Source organism: Drosophila novamexicana, unplaced genomic scaffold, assembly GCF_003285875.2.
Source record: "Drosophila novamexicana strain 15010-1031.04,08,12 unplaced genomic scaffold, DnovRS2.1 tig00001415-arrow-arrow-pilon, whole genome shotgun sequence".
NCBI classification, from domain to species: domain Eukaryota; kingdom Metazoa; phylum Arthropoda; class Insecta; order Diptera; family Drosophilidae; genus Drosophila; species Drosophila novamexicana.
In genome coordinates, this window is record NW_020824856.1 from 255,567 (window position 1) to 273,550 (window position 17,984).

General features: G+C 43.4%; 3 protein-coding genes across 3 annotated transcripts in view; all 3 read right to left on the minus strand.

The window, feature by feature from the left end:
* The window catches only part of LOC115767571 (relaxin receptor 2), a 34,734-nt gene extending 24,783 nt beyond the window's left edge, over positions 1-9,951 (minus strand). The window contains exon 1 of the mRNA XM_030711857.1: positions 9,915-9,951. Coding sequence (XP_030567717.1) covers positions 9,915-9,933 — 19 coding nt within the window. The 5' untranslated portion in view covers positions 9,934-9,951. The remainder of the gene's footprint in view (positions 1-9,914) is intronic.
* A 1,805-nt stretch (positions 9,952-11,756) lies between these two features.
* On the minus strand, positions 11,757-13,596 carry LOC115767552 (vegetative cell wall protein gp1). The gene is made up of 3 exons (XM_030711834.1): positions 12,790-13,596; positions 12,021-12,753; positions 11,757-11,953 (listed from the first exon to the last, which is right to left on the minus strand). The coding sequence occupies exons 1-3, from the start codon at positions 13,594-13,596 to the stop codon at positions 11,757-11,759; spliced, it is 1,737 nt and encodes a 578-aa protein (XP_030567694.1).
* A 1,827-nt stretch (positions 13,597-15,423) lies between these two features.
* On the minus strand, positions 15,424-17,756 carry LOC115767585 (2-methoxy-6-polyprenyl-1,4-benzoquinol methylase, mitochondrial). The gene is made up of 4 exons (XM_030711871.1): positions 17,478-17,756; positions 16,985-17,419; positions 16,164-16,582; positions 15,424-16,100 (listed from the first exon to the last, which is right to left on the minus strand). Exons 2-4 carry the CDS (start codon positions 17,136-17,138, stop codon positions 15,798-15,800), a joined length of 876 nt encoding a protein of 291 aa, XP_030567731.1. The 5' UTR covers positions 17,139-17,419; positions 17,478-17,756; the 3' UTR covers positions 15,424-15,797.
* Positions 17,757-17,984: the final 228 nt, after the last annotated feature.

Sequence of the window (17,984 nt, forward strand, 5' to 3'; positions counted from 1 at the left end):
CGAGACACACACACACACATAGAGAGAGAGAGGGACACACACATACACAAATGTGCGTCGGGTCGCCGCAGGTCGAATCGCTTGGGTTCTGGCTTCGAGCTGGTTCGTTCCGTTCGGGGCCATGTAAACAACTTGTCAAATTTGGTCGATTGTGGGTCGAGTGGCTGGCAAGTGGATCTTCCCTTTGGCCTGGCGCTTTCCATTTCGTCTGTCTTCCCAATGACGTCCGTTCTATTTCGGCATGTTCTCTGCTTTTGCGTTCCATGCTTTGCCAATTGCCACTAAATATACCTTAAAGTGGCCAAATGGCTAAATATTGCCTCAAGTGAAGCAACGAATTTCCTATGCCCTTTCGATGGCAATTTAAATACGCGTAGCTAAAATTATTTTGTATTCTAGAAGAAACTATTTCTAGCTCTCTTCGTCACAATTGATTCTTGTGCACTCAGAGAAAACTTCAAGTGCATTTCGTTCTTAAATATATTCTTAAATTAAGCATAAAATAAATATTGAAAAATTGGTTGAAGAATCTGAATACTTCAAATAAGACAAGGGAGTCAGGGAAAATTTTAATGCTTATGTTTACAAGCATTAAAATACTTGAAATAAGATAATAAATTGTGCTTAAATGGAGAATTTTATATAGAAATATTTGGAATTTAAAACAGTTTCTAATATACAAATATTTTTTAGAAAATTTGGCTTGCTTTACCCAATCTGATTTCAAATATATATATCCAACTCTTAACCCTTTGTCCAGTAAAAGAAATCAAATGTTTTCCAACAACTTGCTTTATTCAACACACAAACTAAGTCCAGTCTATAGAAACGTTTACGAATGCGCTGCAAAGCAGAATCGAAAACAGACCAAAAATCCGAACCATGTTGATCAAGAACCAACTCGAAGCAATCGAATTGTCGACTTTTCTTGTGGGCAAGGCATTTTTCAACTGTTTTGCTTATGGAAAACTTTGAAAAACAATGAAAATGAAAATAATTTATTTATTTTATTAGGCATCAGGTCTTGTCCCACGGTGAGGTAAGCGCCGTGTACCGATTCACCAAAATAATATATATATATATTATATAAAGATGAAGCAGATAAGCGTATTGTTGCTGGAAAAGCGAACTGAGAAATTCCAAAAGTTTTATTCACTCGACGGCCGCTGTTTAGATTCAAATGTTGTTGCTTTCTAGCTCTTGTCTGGCCATTCGATGTCTGTTTTCCAGCTGGAGTGTCGAAATTAGCCACTCACTATATCCAGCCAGAGATCATGGACTGCGTTCACAATCAATGCTGAAATTTTAAATACAATTCGCCTTAGCCGAAAAATAAGTTTTGTAAACAAGCGGCCGTTAGAACTAAATACAACAAAGCAGAGCGAGAGAGAGAGAAAAGAAAACAGAAATTGCTGATAATAAACACAAATGGGGGCCAGCTAAAAGTATGCTCATGCCAGAATATGCCACGTAGATGCCAACCTGAGCCCCTGTGTAAGGAGACTTTATTTATTTTTAAGAGAACGAAAATTGGCGTATATTTAAATGCTAAATGCTAGATGCTAAATGATATACGCGTGTGTATACAATGTGGCTGAGCTGAAGTGGGCCACTTGTGTGTCTGCCGCATACCAATGGGTTAATTGTTAACCCATTAAAGCCCGCCCAATGTTCACAAGGCAATTGCAATGCGCCACGTACACATACATACATCTATTTTTGTTAGCTATACCAAAAATTTAATTACTTCATGGGCCTCAATTCCGCGTGTCGATTCTCCACCCCTCTCCCACCATTCCCGCCCCCTCCGTACCCCTTGACCTGTAGCATGCCAAGTGTATTAATCATAGTCAGCGGGGCCGAAAGTCAATAAGTGGCAACAACCAAAGCACAAATGAATATAAATGCCATTGTCCTAGGGTTCAGCCTCAAGCCAGAGATGGACGCCTGCTCCAATAGCCGATAGGGCCGATAGCTTGGGCATAGATTGGTTGCCCAAAGAATTCCAATTTCTAGCTGCTTTTAAGTCGTTTCTTTCACAAAAAAAAATAAAAAAATATATATAAATTAATTTAATAGTCTCTCTCTGCCTACAGATATCGATATATATCGATACATATCGATGTATCGTAACACTTAAATCCGTCTACTTATTATTCCATATCGTTGAAGTATAATTACAGTCAAAGCTAAATCGATTTCTCGATATATTTTTGTGAATTATCGTTATCGATATATACGACATTGGTATATTTTACAATATTTTGTATATCGATATATTGTTGTATTCTTAAAACATAATTACGACATGGAAAAATAAGTGGAAGAAATTAGGAGTTAAGTCTAGCTAATTTAACCTCACCCTTATGAAACACGATCCTGACAAGATCTGGAAACTCTTTCGCTTTAAAGAGCTATCAAGTGTTTTTAGTAGATTTACAAATTCGGAAGAGAAGATCTATACCAGATCTCGAAAGCTGGTCCAAATGACCCGAACACTGTCATTATGCTCGTTTAAAGTCGTCCCTACTCGTGTTTGTGTTAATTCATGAATTAAAGCCAATAATTATATCAGGGTTTGAGCTCGTGTTCATGTTTGTTTGTCTCGGGAGTTAGTTCGTGTTAAGTCGTGTTCGCTCGTGCTCGCTTGGGATTGCTCTCGCTTGCAGCACTTAGCAGAACACGAGCACCTCGTGTTGCTTCGTATCACCAGACACGACTTACGCCCATCTCTAGTTTATGCCTTGTTCCGACTTCCTTATGCCCATTCGCATCCCGTTAAATTAAGCGGTTTGCTGAGGGCCGTCTAAACGTGGCCCATACACGAGACCTTGGCTGCCGCCTTTACGCTTCAATCAAGAAATTACGCATGACATTTTTCATTGGGCCCACACACACACACACACACGCACAACCATGTGATGTGCAAATATTTTATTTTCTTTTTGCCTATTTCCAGTTTATTTTCTTTTTTGTTCCGTGCCCTTTTGCTTAGCGCCTTTTTCATGTGTTTGTCTAAAAGTCAGAGTTTGACAGTGACAGACAACCGAAATCCCCCGCATGTTAATTATTTGAAGCCAGCCTGACATTCACATGTCTGCATTCCTTAACACCTCCCGCCCACCCCCACACACGCCTCCAATATGCACAGGATTGAGCTGCCAGCACAGAGTTCTTAACTCTTTAATTGAATTATCACAAGTTCCAGTAGAGTTCACGCGCATTTCCACTTGTGATTTTGTTAAGTGAAAACTTATTTTATTTAACTCAAATTCGTAGTTTCGGAATTTAAGTGTATTTTAGTTTTTAATTCAATTTTTTTTGTTAACAATTTGCTCGATAATATTTTTGTCTAGTTCATGTCATAATACTTGGAGCAGCATTCCACCCATTTTCCACCTGTCACTGTGAATATTACGTACAGTTCCTTGAGCAAAAAGCCCGTTTCCGCCCATTTTTCACCCACAAGTATGGATTTATGCCAAAAGTTCAATTTTGGCGCTGACATTTGAGTAAACACAAATAGTTTTAACAAAATTTCTGGCATTCTAACATTGCAATTCATTAATTTAAATAAGCCCCTGTTGAGCACATGACTTAAATGTTTCCGCAAAGCTACCCATAAACGTTCATTTCCATTCCGTAAAGCCGTTTTGAGGCTGATTGCGAAAGTGTTCGAAAGGAACACGTTCCTATCATTGGTCTTAAGTGCTTGGGCCCAACTTCCGGCTGACATTTTGGACAGCTGCTTTGGGCATAATCCACATGCTCATAAACAGTTGGCATCAATTCCTCACAGACAATCACTCAACGGGGATTCGTGGTAGGTAGGCCACAGCGTCCTGCCCTGAGCCGGAGCATCACTTAGCCCAATTGCAAGCCGCTAGCGACAGCAGCCACGGGGAGGGTATACGAAAACGGATATGTTCGAGTTTTCACTTACATCAGGGGAGCCTCATCTTCGTTGCCTAATGATGCGTAACCTTTTAGCCTGTCATTACACCTGCCGACAATTCAATTAGGCGACGGGCTTTGTATTACCGAAAATAAAAAGTTGGCTTAAGAATTACTTTGGAGCACAGCAAAGCGAGCCGATACCCTGTACTTAAATTCACATAATTGCATTGACGGGTTTTTCCATCGAATCGTTAATCTATTTAAAGCACATGCTCTGCATAAATGCAATATGAAGTTCTTGTAAGTGCGAAGCAAAAAAAAATCGATATTGTATACATTTCATTTGCCAGGGTATACATGAAACAATATATCATATTTCAGCTCGCCAGCTCGGCAGGTTGTTGAATGAAAATAGATCGAAGGAATTTAAAAAAATATATATATATTTTATTTATTAATACGTTATAAATTATTAAGAGCAAAAATTGAAATAGCTTTAGGAGTATTTCTTATGCTTAGTTAAGGAATATCTTGCACATCAAATTGAGCTCACGTTATTATTTCGGGATGTGGCTAAGGGATCGCCAAATGTCAAATACATTTACTTGCGTAGGGCATATAGAAAACTGCATACCAAATTTCAGCTCTCTAGCTATTATAAACCCTGAGTTCGCATAGGCTCGCAGTTCAATACGGATAGATTGAACTATTTTCTTATCTTCATATACCCTGAACCCATTGAAAATGGTTAAAAAGGGTATAATGTTTCTGTGCAAATGAATGTAACAGGCAGAAGGAAGCATCTCCGACTCCATAAGCCATAGCCGAGTCTGCCCCTCAGTATGCTTGACGCAAGGATCTCAGGACCCATAAGAGCTAGAGACTTGATATACTAAACGTAGATCCTTCTAGTGCCCACGCACTACGAGTTTGCTTCCAATAATCGATAACTTGCCCCGTTTTCAAGCAATCGATAAGAATCGATATTGAAATCCTAAGATTTTAAGAGCTGGAATCATTCAACTTGACATGTAGCTGAATAGTATATATATATTATATATTTCTATATATATATATATATTATGTATCTTTCATTGTAAAGCTATACGTATGCGTTATATTGATGCTGGATCAACCTTTAGTTATATACTTGTGCCTGGTTACAGGGTATTCAGGGTTCATATAGGTTGGAGGTTGGTTACAGCTGGATAAACTTTGTTATAATTGTGTCTTATTACAGGGTATTCGGGATTCATATAGGTTGGCGTTATATTAAAGCTGGATCAACCTTCTGTTTATGCTTGAGCCCCGTTACAAGGTATTGAGGCGCATGGCGTTGATCGGCCTGGGTTTGTGTGTGGGTTTTTTTTTTGTCGCTTATCCCTGGCACTTGTCACTTGATATTGGGGTTTAGTTTTTGGCGTCGATTAGCGAACACTGCGGCCCAGTGGACGGGGTCGGGCCAGTTGCGGCTACGTCATTAGCTGCACATCTCGAGCGGCAAATGTGAGCGGAGCGTCCATAAATAATGATTGCCGGCTATATGGGCCGGTATTCAAATTACAAACAGCGTCGGGATTACTCGACCGACACAGTTCCGGCTGCCCAGCCCGAACCCCGCCCGTATCGGGGGCATCAGCCGCGGGCGACACGCGCTTAAATGGAAAATCGGCCAGCATATTCCGTGTGGCAGGCAATGGACGTGGCTGCAGACTTGGCTCCGGCCAACTAGTTATTATTATGGATAAGCACACTAGCATTTTTGCCCGGCCTGAATAACATTTTATTTGTTTTTTCCTGGTGCGCTTCATTTTTCATGGCCCAGCCAAAAGGATTTGAGCTGTGTATTTTTTGGGCGTGGGTGGCGAATTTTGCGTAAAGAAAACTTTGAAAGTGGCCCAATAAATACGGCACCTTCGTTTTCCGAGTGAGGTGGCAACTCTGCAGCTAAAACAAAACTATTTGAGGTTATGTGAACAGTTAAGAGTGCAGCTGTGTTCATGCCAAAGTTTTCCACAAAATGTAGCTGATGGAGGATGTAGAATTTACTTGTTATTTGTTTTTTTTCGGTGGGATGGCAACTCTGTTGTATAGACAAAAATAACTGTACTGATTGACTGACTGATTAAGCAATTGACTGACTAATTGACTAACTGACTAATGCCAGTGCTTGACTGACTGATTTACTGGGCGATTGATTCACTGATAGACTGATTGAATAGCTAAGCGGTTGATTAGTTAGTCAATCAGTGATTGATTGACCGACCGAGTGATTGGTTGATTGAGTGATAGACTGATTGACTAGCTAAGCGGTTGATTAGTTAGTCAATCAGTGATTGATTGACCGACTGAGTGATTGGTTGATTGAGTGATTGATTGATTAACTAACTGAGTGATAGTTTAACTGACTGAGTGATTGATTGACTAAGTGACTGACTAGCTGGTTAACTAATTAATTGAGTGATTGATTGATATACTGACTGAGTGAGTGATTCACTGATTGATTGACTGAATGTTTAACAGGTTTACAAATTGACGTATTAACTTGCCAAAAGACTGACTGATAAGCTTACGGTCTGACTGATTGACAGAGCGAAGAACTGACTGACTGATTGATTGATGATCAATGCACAGTCCGACTAATGACTGTTGCCTAATGTGATGTAAGTGCACGCTAGCACCGGGCTTAAGGAAATTCCAATTCAAATTCATCTTCAAAGAACTTTGTGAAAACTCATTTAAGACATGTTTCTCTCTGTGCTGCGGTATGTCCAACCCACCCCGGGTGGAAAACGGCCATAAAGGTTGGACGAACGAATGTTTAATGTTTGGCTTCATATTCATCTACAAAGCTTTTCATTATAAATGAATGAATTTCATTAAATTGCATTTCATTATCTCTGTAACAATGTGGCAACAGCAATTTGCTGGGATAATTTAAGCATAACTTTGACAGGCAGAAGAGAGAGTACTTTCAGTCTTATCTGCCAACTATAAAACATATTTCATAGGTTTAACATTGGACTTAAGAAAAATTAGAAAATAAATAAAGTTGCTAATTAAATAATTTTGTGAAAATTGCCAAAACGACTTCCATGGAAATACCGTGAACATTAAAGTGCTTGTTAACTTTAACAAGCAGATGAGAGAAGGAGGCTTTTATCAAGTGATAAATAAATATTTGCTCCTTAAATTCATTTCATAATTAAAAAAATTGTGAATCGGTCCAATGGCAACCGCAACCCGGCTTTGGCTTTACCTTTTGCTGGGGCTACATTTGAACATTTCATCATTTGCCATTTGCCATTTGGCATTTTCTATTTCCATTTTCCATTCTGCACATTCTATTTTCCATATAACATTTAGCTTCGACCCGATTCTCGCTTGCCCTTTGGGGATTTGCGAGCTGTTTCATTTGAAAGATCAAACAGCTGCTGGTTAACTTAGGATTGTAATCCTCACACCGCATTGCACACACCGATTGCCGTATTAGCTGGGCCCCAGACTGGGCATGTGGCATGCGGCATAAACTGTTCCCAACCCCCGCCAGCTGCTGGATTTGCATAAGCTAATAACCCAACTTTGGGCCTGGACATAGCGCCTGGGCGAGCTGAACAACTGGCCACAGCAGCCGCAAGTGCAACAAACATCACAGGGACACACTCCAACACCCTCACACACACCCTCGCACACACGCAATAAGCGTGACAATTCAGGGCTTTCATTTGCCCCACCATATAAATCTAAGCGACACCACGCACCGCACACTTACACCTAATGACGTTTTATTACAAATTTAATAGAGTCACGGCGAATCACGACGAAACGAAGCTGAGCGCATATCAACGACATTTCCCATTTCACATACCCTGTAAACAGGGGTTCGTTGATTCGGGCGCCGCCATTTCTGGTCATTGTCCATTTAATATCATAAATTAATATGCAAATTACAAATTTCATTTAACCCAGCGACAAGAAACTGAAATTGTTCGTTAACATACCCTATACTAAATGCATGCGGGTATATTGGTAACAGGCAGCTGACTTATCCTGGATCGATATCGATATCTTAGGCCATTTGCACGAAATCGATAATTATCGGTTTTCACATGAGATTTTCTGAGAGACAGACATAACCAAATTTTGGTTCTAGATATAATATAACTTTCACTTCAATAAACATGTTTGTTCCAGCTTGGACTTGGGTATATTCGCATATATAAACTGAAAGAAGAACTCACAGCTCGAATAATTCTAGAGGCAGCTCGTCGCTGTGCCCAGGGTATCTCTGAGTCGGGCACTCGCTAGTTTGTATCTGTACCCATGATAAACGAAATACTCCCCGGCCACATTTCGCACCCGGCAACGCATATAAATACAACTTTATAAAGTTACGGGCTCAACAATATAAATTATCGAGTATTGGCAAGTTCTTTTCATTTTTACAGCCATTCAAAAGATAGCTAGAATAAAAGAGTTTGCAGATATATAGCTTCGTTTTGAACTCTCAAAGGTCCTCATTTTATTATCTTAAATATTGCGTCTAGTTGCTTAACTTTAGTGCTGCAATACTTCAATCAAGAACAAAAGTGCTTGACATTTTTCAAATTTGTATGAACAAAACCTTGTTGACACTTTAATTTCAATTTGGTTGGCATATCAAAAGATTGCTAAAGAAAACGTTTCTTAAAATATACCTGCGTATAAATAAATATGAAGATGTCAGGTGGGATACGAAATTGGGTCACAATCTGGCCGAAAATTTGACTGGTTAATATGAAGATAATTAAATGCGGCGCTATTTAAAATAAACATTTGCCGATCCCCAACATAATTCAAGGATATTTCATTCTTTCATTCCATTTTACATACTCGCAACTATTTTGTGTTTCTATGTTATACTGTTCCTAACACACCTTCTATGTTGTCTGCACTTTAGTTCTTCTCTAAAAAGTGTTCTCTGTTTTAATCTCAGTATTCCCAGTTCCACACCTTTTTTTTTATCCCTGTTCCTCTTTTGTTCGCTTTGTTCCCAAATTAATTCCCAGATTTGTTCTTAAGTGTTCCATTTGTTGTCGTTATATTTTTCCATCTCTTCTGCCACAAAGTCCCTTTTCTATGCCCAACTAATTTAACTCTCTTTTCTTCACAACTTCATAATGTGTTCTCAACTTTGGTCAAGTCTGTTCACAAATCTCTCTCTACATAAACAGTTGCCCTTACGATATTCTCATTACTGTTCACAGCTCTGTTAGCGATCTGTACCCAACTGTGTTCTGAGCTCTGTTCCCAGAACCGAGTTCCGCTCCATTTTCGGCTCTGTTCAAAATTATCTGCCCAAATATAAGTATTAACTGTATCATATATATACAATAATTCGTACATGTTTCCTGTACTCAACTCTACATTTCAATCTGTTCTCTGTTGATTTGACAGCATGTTATTAAATTCAAGCTCAACTCTACACTCAGTTAACATTTCCCATTATTGATTCAGTTTCCGACTACGTTCTCAACTCCGTTCCCAATTTTTTAAACGGTTCTTAACTCTGCTTTTAATTTGTTCCCAGCTCCCTTTGATCATTGAAATCTGATTTCTTTTGTATTCTCAAATGGATTCAGCTTCATATAAAACTCTGCTCATATCAATCTGTTCTCAGCTGCTGGCAGGCTTCTCCAAACTGTTCACAGCGCTGTTGCGTATCGCTTGTCTCAACTCTTTTTACCGCACCCATTTTTAATGATCCCATTATTTAGTTTGTTGCCAGCCGTGTTCAGCAATCTGTTCCCAGCCTAGGTGTTGCCCGAGAGTCTCCCCAGGGCGATCTCTTGAGGCATCCAGTTATTTGGGAGCCGGCTGCTGCTGTGAGATTGTGAGGCGCGTTTTGTTTTTATTGATCACCGAATGCTGCCAACATAGCGAGTATATAAAATAATTGTATTCAATCGAATGCCGCGTGAATGTGTTCCCAATGCATAAACAGTTCGCCAGATTTTGTTTATTTGCCCAAGACTTACGCATCATCATTATCGTCATGACAGATGTGGCCACGGGCGGCTGGACTTCGAATGGGAATTGCTTGGCTGTCGGCTTCTTACCCTCCTTCTTCTTCTTCTTTGGCTATTCGAATAGCCAATAAACAATCAACACAAATCTTAGGATTTGTTGCCAATCAAACTGTGAACAAAAAAAAAAAAAAACACGCACACAAACAGAAGAACAAAAACAAACAGAGAACGCGTCGCGCTTAACCACTTTCCAGTTTCCACTTTCCACTTTCCAGTTTCCACTGGAACTTAACTGAGATCAGTGCGCGAGCAGTTCGAATTTTCGATTTTGGTCGTGCGAGTTCGAAAGATTTCGAATTACGTTTCGTAACTTATGCTCAATTTGCCTGCTCCTTTAAACATTTTCGTTGAATGCGCGCATTCGTTGGCAGCGCGCTCGCGAAGCTAACGGTAACAACTGAAGCGAGCGCTTGCAACATGTGGCATCTGCCGCCGCCGCTGCTGCCGAAGTCGATGCCGGTGCCCGACGCCCGATTCCCGATGCCCGACGCCCGAAACGTGCTCAATGAACGAACAGCTGATAAATTTATGAATGAAAAAAGCTTCGCAGCGGGCGTCAAGTTCAAGGTGAAAAGCGTCGCGCTGCAAGCTCTTCCCAATATTTGTATGTGCTTGCCAAAGCTCAGGAATGTAACGGAAATTAACAGTTCAGTGTTGGACGCGGAACAAGCGTGAATTGTAATGCATAACAAAAGAAATACAGCGAGAATTATGGGATTCCTTCTGCATGCCGAAGTGGAAATACCCTTCTGGACAATCGCCTTAAGGTTTTGCAGATAAGTGAGAACAGTGAAGCGTGTTTGATGAAATTTTCTTGGAAAACAGAATATTTTGACACACAAAAAGTAATTATCCAACCAATTCTTCCTAAATAGTGCGCTAGTGCGATCTTGTTAAAACGCGAATCATATTAAAAAAAAAACCCTACTCAAAACATTTCTTTAAAACATGCAACCCTGTAACTCGAGCTTGAATTCATGAGAATCGCATGGTAAGGCGATTTACAAAAAATATGTTAATATTGCGGCGCAAGCGTAAAATAAACTTTATTTGCCTTTAATAGAAGAGGCAAAAAGTGAAAAAAGTATTCATCTGTGTATAGTATTATACATACCTACTGATCGCACTTTGGTGTTCCCAGCTCTTGAAGCTATTTTAGTTAATAACAACGGTTCCCGCAGACAGACATGTCTAGATCGAACGGGAGATGCTTCCTTCTGTGTGTTGCATGGCTGTGCACAAAGCCAGTATACCCTCTTTTCAGCTAATTTGTTGGGGTATAATCGAACACTGCTTGTACACTGCTTGCACACTGCTTGCATACACACTGCTTGGTATTTACATGAAAAGCTCGCAGTATGTAAATATCTATTATAATCGAGAGTTTTGAAATAATGAACATTATTTTTTTTTTTATTAAATCAGTTTATTTAGTTATCAATTCTTAAGCTCAAGTACATAAGACTTAAAGAGATGTTTCTGAGGCGGAAATATCTATTCAAGTTTAAAAACTGAACTTTAATCTGAAAGCTAATACCTAATTCTAGCTGGAGAATAGAGGGATATTCCAGTTTTGCTAATTCCCGATCTTTTGCTCGCTCTCCCACCCAAATACCAAAACTCGGCGCATCTCTTGATAAATAACTTATTTAATAATAATTTAATATACAAGGAAGATATATCATGGATAGAAAGATAGACAAAAAAAAAAAAAACAAAAAAATATTTTAGAAAATGTTGACAAGATGGACTCCAACAGATGGAGAGGGGGGAGGGGGGATGAGGTGGCGCTCAGTAGTGCTGATAGCTCTGCTGCTGCTGCTGTTGCTGCTGTTGCTGCTGCTGCTGCTGCTGATGGGCTAGATTCGCCTGGGCGAAGATGTGCTCGATCTCGGCATTGCTCAGCTGATCGAAAATGTCCTGGGCCCCGTGGCTGGCGCTGGCGGCCGTTAGCTGTGCCGCCTGTGTGTTAACGGGCGGCAGATAGCCTGAGAAGCGCAAAGACAGGCGTTTTTGAGTGGACTACGCAATTGGGCTGAGCTGATTGTTACTTACCATCAGCTGGCGCGCTGCCGTAGGGCGGCAATAGGGTTATGGCTGGACGGCTGGGCGTGGCTGGGGGCTGATAGAAGACCGGCTTCCAGGGCTGTTGAGGCTGCTGAGGCTGTGTGGGCTGTGGGGCGGGCTGCGGCTGCGGCTGCTCGGGCTGCTCCGACTCCGGCGTGTTGGGTATCTGCGGCGAGGCGATGGCCGTGCCCGTCTCTGGCTGCACGGGCGTCGATCCAGGCAGTGGCACTATGCCGCCCGGAAACTGCGCCTCCGGCTGCCCAAAGCTGGGCGGCTGCTGGGGCAGCGGCGGCTGCACGGCGGCGGGAAAGAACTGGCTATTAGGTGGTGCGCCGGGCGCAGCCGGAAACGCGGGCAGCGCGGGATTGGCCGGCGTCGCGGGCACAGCTGGAGCAGCGGGCGTGGCGGGCACAGCCGGAACAGCGGGCGCCTGTGGGAACTGTGGCACCTGTGGGAAGGGGAACTGCGGAATGCTGAACTGTGGGAACGTTGGGAACTGCGGGAACTGCGGAATTTGCGGAATCTCCGGTATCTGAGGTATCTGCGGTATCTGCGGTATCTGCGGAATCTGTGGTATCACAGGCACTTCAGGCGTGGTGGGTGCAGCCGGAACCGCAGCTGCTGGCTGCACAGCGAACGTGGGCCCCGAGAACACGGGAAACTCGGCGACGGGCGGGTTGACGTGGGCGAAGCTCACGCCAGGATGCAGTGCAGCCACATGCTGTACGGGCTGCACAGGCTGCACGGGCTGCACAGGCTGCACAGGCTGCACAGGCTGCACGGGCTGAATGGGTTGAATAGGCACGGCGGGAGCAGCAGGAGCGACAGCCTGAACATAGGTGGGCTGCAGGTAATCAGGCCATGAGTGTGGAGGCGTAAGTGCAGCCGGAGAACTTACCTGATGGTAGTGCAGGGGCTTCAGCGGTCGGTGCAGATGCTGATGCGGATAGTTGACGCTGTACGAGGAGACGACCGCATTGCCCGGACGCAGCACATACGAAGGCGGCGCAGCCACGGCGGAGGCGATGCCACCGACAGCGGGCAGGCCGGAGACGGCGGGCAGCGCGGGAACAGCCGTGGCAGCGGGCAGGAACGCAGACGCGGGCGCAAACTGTTTAATGTGATAGCCGCCCAGGCCAGACGGATACTTGACGAAGCCATGATGGCGATGGGCGGGCGCAGCTGCCAGGAAAGTGGCCGCCGCGGGCAGCTGCAAGCTGTAGCCATACTGGGAGGCATAGGTGCGGGCGGGCCAGTGCCCGGCGGCGCCGCCATGCAGTATGCCACGCTTGTGCTTGCCGGTGGCCAGCGGCTGCTCCTGCTCCTGCTGCTGGGTCGGCTTCTCGGTCGCCGTCTCCGGCTGTTGTGGCTGCAGCTCCGCGGCGGCTGTGGTGGCCACGGTGGTGGGCGTGGTGCTGACCAAGCGGCTGCCATGGCGCAGACGCAGCGAGGCGTGGGCAGCCCGGCCGCTGGCCAAGACAACGCCCAGCAGCAGCAGCAGCAGCAACGGCAGCGGACAGCATCTGCTCCTGGCACTGGCTCGACCTGAACTGCGTCTCATCATGTTGTGGCTGCTTGCTAATCCGTTTGCGACTTTCGATTCCGTTTCGGCTGGCTGGCTGGCGAATGGCTGTTGGATTATGTCAACGCGTCGATTGTTGCCAAGAAAATGAAATGAACTTCCTTGGTGTTTCTTGTATTTATAAAGCGGATATCGACGTGCAATGCCGCCGGCACCGCGGCTGCATACCAAATAGCCCAGCGGCTGTGGGCGCACTCCACGCTCATCGGCATGGCCAGCGGCAATTGGCCAGTTTATGGCTTTTACGCGGCCATTTCACCTGACCCAAACGCCGGACAGCGGCTCATTATGCTAACGCCAAGTAGCCCTAGCTCTGCACAGTGGGCCGCAGCAGGTGTTAAGTGAATCAATTCAATTCGATTCAAACAAATTTTAGAGCCAGTGTGGAATAAGTGTGCGTTTAAAAACAAATGCTTGCCGTCAAGTGTTCCATTCCCATTTGTTCCACTTCATTTGAAACGATGGTAACGCTGGAACACGAAGGACATGCTTTAAACACTGACAGTGCTCCATTTCCATTTCATTTTCATTGTTCCTAAATCAAAATGATAATTAACGTTAGCAACAAATTCAATTTATGGCCCATTTCCATTTGTTCCATCGTTTCTTTCTAATTCCATTCCATTCCATTCCTCTTGTTTTTTAGTTCGTTTAGTAATTTAGTTGGTGTTCGATTCTTGTAACATTTTCTCATGCTTTCATGAGTGTTTCATTTTCGTTTGTTCCCCTGAGTTAAGCTATCAAATCATAGACAACAACAAGGATTGTTGTGATAATGAGGTACAGCAGCCGCTCGCTAAGCGGAACGCTTCTGTGTCAAATAAGTTTGCGACTAATTTTTATTTTTAAACGTTATTTTTTACAAGTGGGAGAATTAATTTTGGAATATCACCTGAATTAAATGTTCAACAAATGCTTATTAGGCGTTTTCCATAGTTTAAAGCTAAAGCAAAACAAAAATATATATTTCTAAAAATTTCTACATTTTAAATGGATTATAATTGAATTTCCAGTTTGCAGAACAATTTAGTTGCAGGCAGTGCTAATATTTGTGCCACCACTGTAGTAGCAAGGCAAGCAGATGCCTCCATTTCACTCCCTCTCTCTCTGTCTCTTTCATTTAGCGCCTTAAAGAGCTTTAGTTTTTCTTGCCAGCCTTTCTGCTTTGAACCACTGTGCCCTTGCGAAGGTGGACAGGCCTGTGCGCTGTTGTACCGTCCACCTGTGTCCGTCCACCTGTACAGGTGGCACGTTTCTGCACGTACGAACAAACTTTTGTTTTCATTTTGCTGCTGGCACATTTCACTTTCAGCCACTGGCCAACAGTTGCCCGAAAAGGTGGCTCGTTGTCATATTTTGGGCCATTTGATGCGATGCGAAGCCTTTTATGACTGGTTGCATCACAAAGTGCAGCCCAGCAAAAAACTGGGCCAATCAAAGCTGAGCACAGTGCTGCCAATTTGCTGCAGAGCAGCGAAAGCAAACACACAAAATAATTACTTTAAATACCTCGCTAAACTATCAATTACTTTTGATTTGATTTGAACGCGATGCGATTCGGTTTTGATTTTATTTGTTGCGCTTAGCTTTAGTTAAAATTCAGCATTCACACGCATAAATTTCACTTGCACTAAATTTGTTGTGCGTGTGGGCCAAGGGGCAGGGCGGGCGGCCAGCTCATAATGCAGGTGGGTGTGGCCCGAGGGGGGCGGGGAGGGCAATTGACATTATATCACACACTCCGGCGCACAAGTCCAATTGAATTCCCAATTAGGCCACATTTTCACTTTTGTTTTGTGTCTTTTTGGAAAATCGAGCTGGAAACCGATTTGGAATTTTGATTCGTTTTACATATTTAACGCGATCTATAAAAGGTGGCCCCCACAACGTCAAGGTCTTTCCCAGGCTGGCCGAGGCTCACAATAAGCCGTCGATCAATTTTGGCACATGTAATACTTATGTTAACAATGTTTATAAAACTTTAATTTTTACGAGCGCCATGTAAAACGAAGAGCATAAAACAAAAAAAAAATAGGTGGGAGAACGTGTTTAGCATGTTTAAAGAAGAAGGCAAAATCATAATAACATTACGAAGTACAAGAGAAGGTAAACTGTGCAACAGGACTTGTAAATTTCGCTCAGGTTTTTGTGTGCAGGAATATCGGAACAGGTGCCACATGTGACTACAGCTTGAAGCCGGAGTGTATGCTGACAACGCCAAAGGTTAGATTCTCGTAGGTCACATGCGCGAAGCCGGCCTGCTCGATCATGCTCTTGAACTGTTCCTGCCGCGGAAAGCGTCGTATGCTTTCGACCAAATACTGATAGGCGTGCCACTGGCCAGCCAGCAGCTGGCCCATTGGCGGTATCACCTGGAAGGAGTACTGATCGTATAGCCACTGCAGTGTCTCGTTGCTCAAATGGCTGAACTCCAGGCACATGAAACGACCGCCGGGCTGCAGCACGCGGTACGCCTCGCTCAGCACCTGAAACAGGACACATATTAGACATATTATCGCAGTCAGGATTATAAGCTTCACAGTGCTTACCTTGTCCACGTGCGTGCAGTTGCGTATGCCAAAGGCAATGGTGTACGCAGTGAAGCTGTCGCTCTTGAAGGGCAGCTTCTCGGCATCGGCACACTGCCAGTCAATGCTGGCATTGGGCAGCCGTTCAGCGGTCAGGCCCAGCTGGCGGGCGCGCTCCTTGCCCACGTTCAGCATATGCTGATTGATGTCCGAAACGGTTACATGGCTTTCACGCTGTTTTGCATTCGGCTGCTTGGCCAAGTACTTCAGATACCGAAAACTGATATCGCCCGTGCCGCCGGCCATGTCCAGCAGCCGCATGCCATGCTCGGGACCCAAACGCTCAATGAATATGTCCTTCCACACGCGATGTATGCCCATGGACATGGCATCGTTCATCAGGTCATACGACTGGGCCACCTGCTCAAACACCTCGTGCACTGCAAGCAATATATAGTTAGCAATTAAATGGGTTTGCATTTTATTATGTAGGTTTGTGTCTATGCAAGCCAACTGTCCAGTTCTAAAGAGTTCCTTATGAGAAACTTTGCACGGATGCACATTCCGTATTCAGCCGGATCGGAGCACTACATCATACATGTAGCTGACGGTTATAGTAGTATATGAAAATCTAATTCTCTCTGCTATTCTTTAAGCCATCTTGACCCAGCTTGGCATTCAATCACGCAAGCGCCATAAAATGATCGGACCACTAAATCATGCAGCTCTCGCAGAAGAATTGAGCATATTTCTGTTTCTCTGCAAGGGTATTTAATGTGCGGCGTCCCGGCAACAGCTGTTATTTCTTGTTTATTTGTTTTACTTCTGCTTCTTTTGCTCACCTTTCAGCTCCTTTTCGCTTTCCTTCACAGTCTGGTAGCCGAAATGCGTTGTCTGTTCCGTGCCGCTGGAGGCTGTTGTTGGATTGGCCGCGGTGGCGGACGTGCGTCTGAGTAGGAGCCGGGCTAGGTTGGCGAGTTTGCGTGTGTTTTGCATTGTTATTTAATACAGCTTAAAGCTAATTTAGCTCAGTGAATGTTCTAACAAAATTATTATGAAATAAAAGAATTTGGGCAGCGGCGGCGGCGGTGGCGGCGCTAACAGCTGTTGGCTACTCGTGCAGCTATAGTTGTCCCTGTCCCACTCACGGGCATTCGATACATGTGCGCGAACTATCGATATATATATACAGTTATGATAACATAAGAATACGCGCCAATTAGCATAAATTCAAAAACGCGTAATTAACAAATTAACTTTGACTTCTTTTATGCAGACTAAGGAGTGTTAAATCTATTTGATAAACATAAACGTGTTTTATTATATTATGCTTACCATGATGCGAACCAAATTCGTATAGTATTGGATAATGCGAGTCAAATACCAATTGTACATTAGCACATGGATATTAGCAACAACAAGGAGTGCAAGAAAGCAAGCAAATTGATAAACCTTCGGCTAGTTCTCACGATTCTGAGCCGGAAAACGATGCCGATCGCAATACATTGGCAAGTACAAGCCCAACACAACGACTGTGATGATAGCATATGCCATATATCCTTCCATCTAAGCGATGTATAAATTTGATTGTGTTTCCCAATTTTACATATGGAAAGCTAAAGCTTTCGGGCAATCGACAAAAACTGTGGCCTGCTCTGACAGAATTCAAACGAGTATTTTTCTTATCGATAGTAGGCTGAGCTGCACATTTTGCTAGTTTTATTTTACAGCTGAACTGAAACGAGCTGGTATTTTGCAGTGGCTGCACGATGGTCACACTGACCCGCTAGCACTTCAATTTGTTGCTGATCTTCGTGCGCTTTGGTTGTGCGTCGTCTCAAT

Bases quoted from the DNA above. Each gene is read 5' to 3' on its own strand.
- LOC115767552 (XM_030711834.1), bottom strand. From the start codon at position 13,596: ATGATGAGACGCAGTTCAGGTCGAGCCAGTGCCAGGAGCAGATGCTGT. The intron at 12,754-12,789 runs CCTGTGCAGCCC...CAGCCCGTACAG, and splicing joins AGCCTGTGCAGCCTGTGCAG to CATGTGGCTGCACTGCATCC. The intron at 11,954-12,020 runs GTAAGTAACAAT...TGCGCTTCTCAG, and splicing joins CGGCAGCGCGCCAGCTGATG to GCTATCTGCCGCCCGTTAAC.
- LOC115767585 (XM_030711871.1), bottom strand. From the start codon at position 17,138: ATGCAAAACACACGCAAACTCGCCAACCTAGCCCGGCTCCTACTCAGA. The intron at 16,583-16,984 runs GTGAGCAAAAGA...TATTGCTTGCAG, and splicing joins AAGCGAAAAGGAGCTGAAAG to TGCACGAGGTGTTTGAGCAG. The intron at 16,101-16,163 runs GTAAGCACTGTG...GTCCTGTTTCAG, and splicing joins ACTGCACGCACGTGGACAAG to GTGCTGAGCGAGGCGTACCG.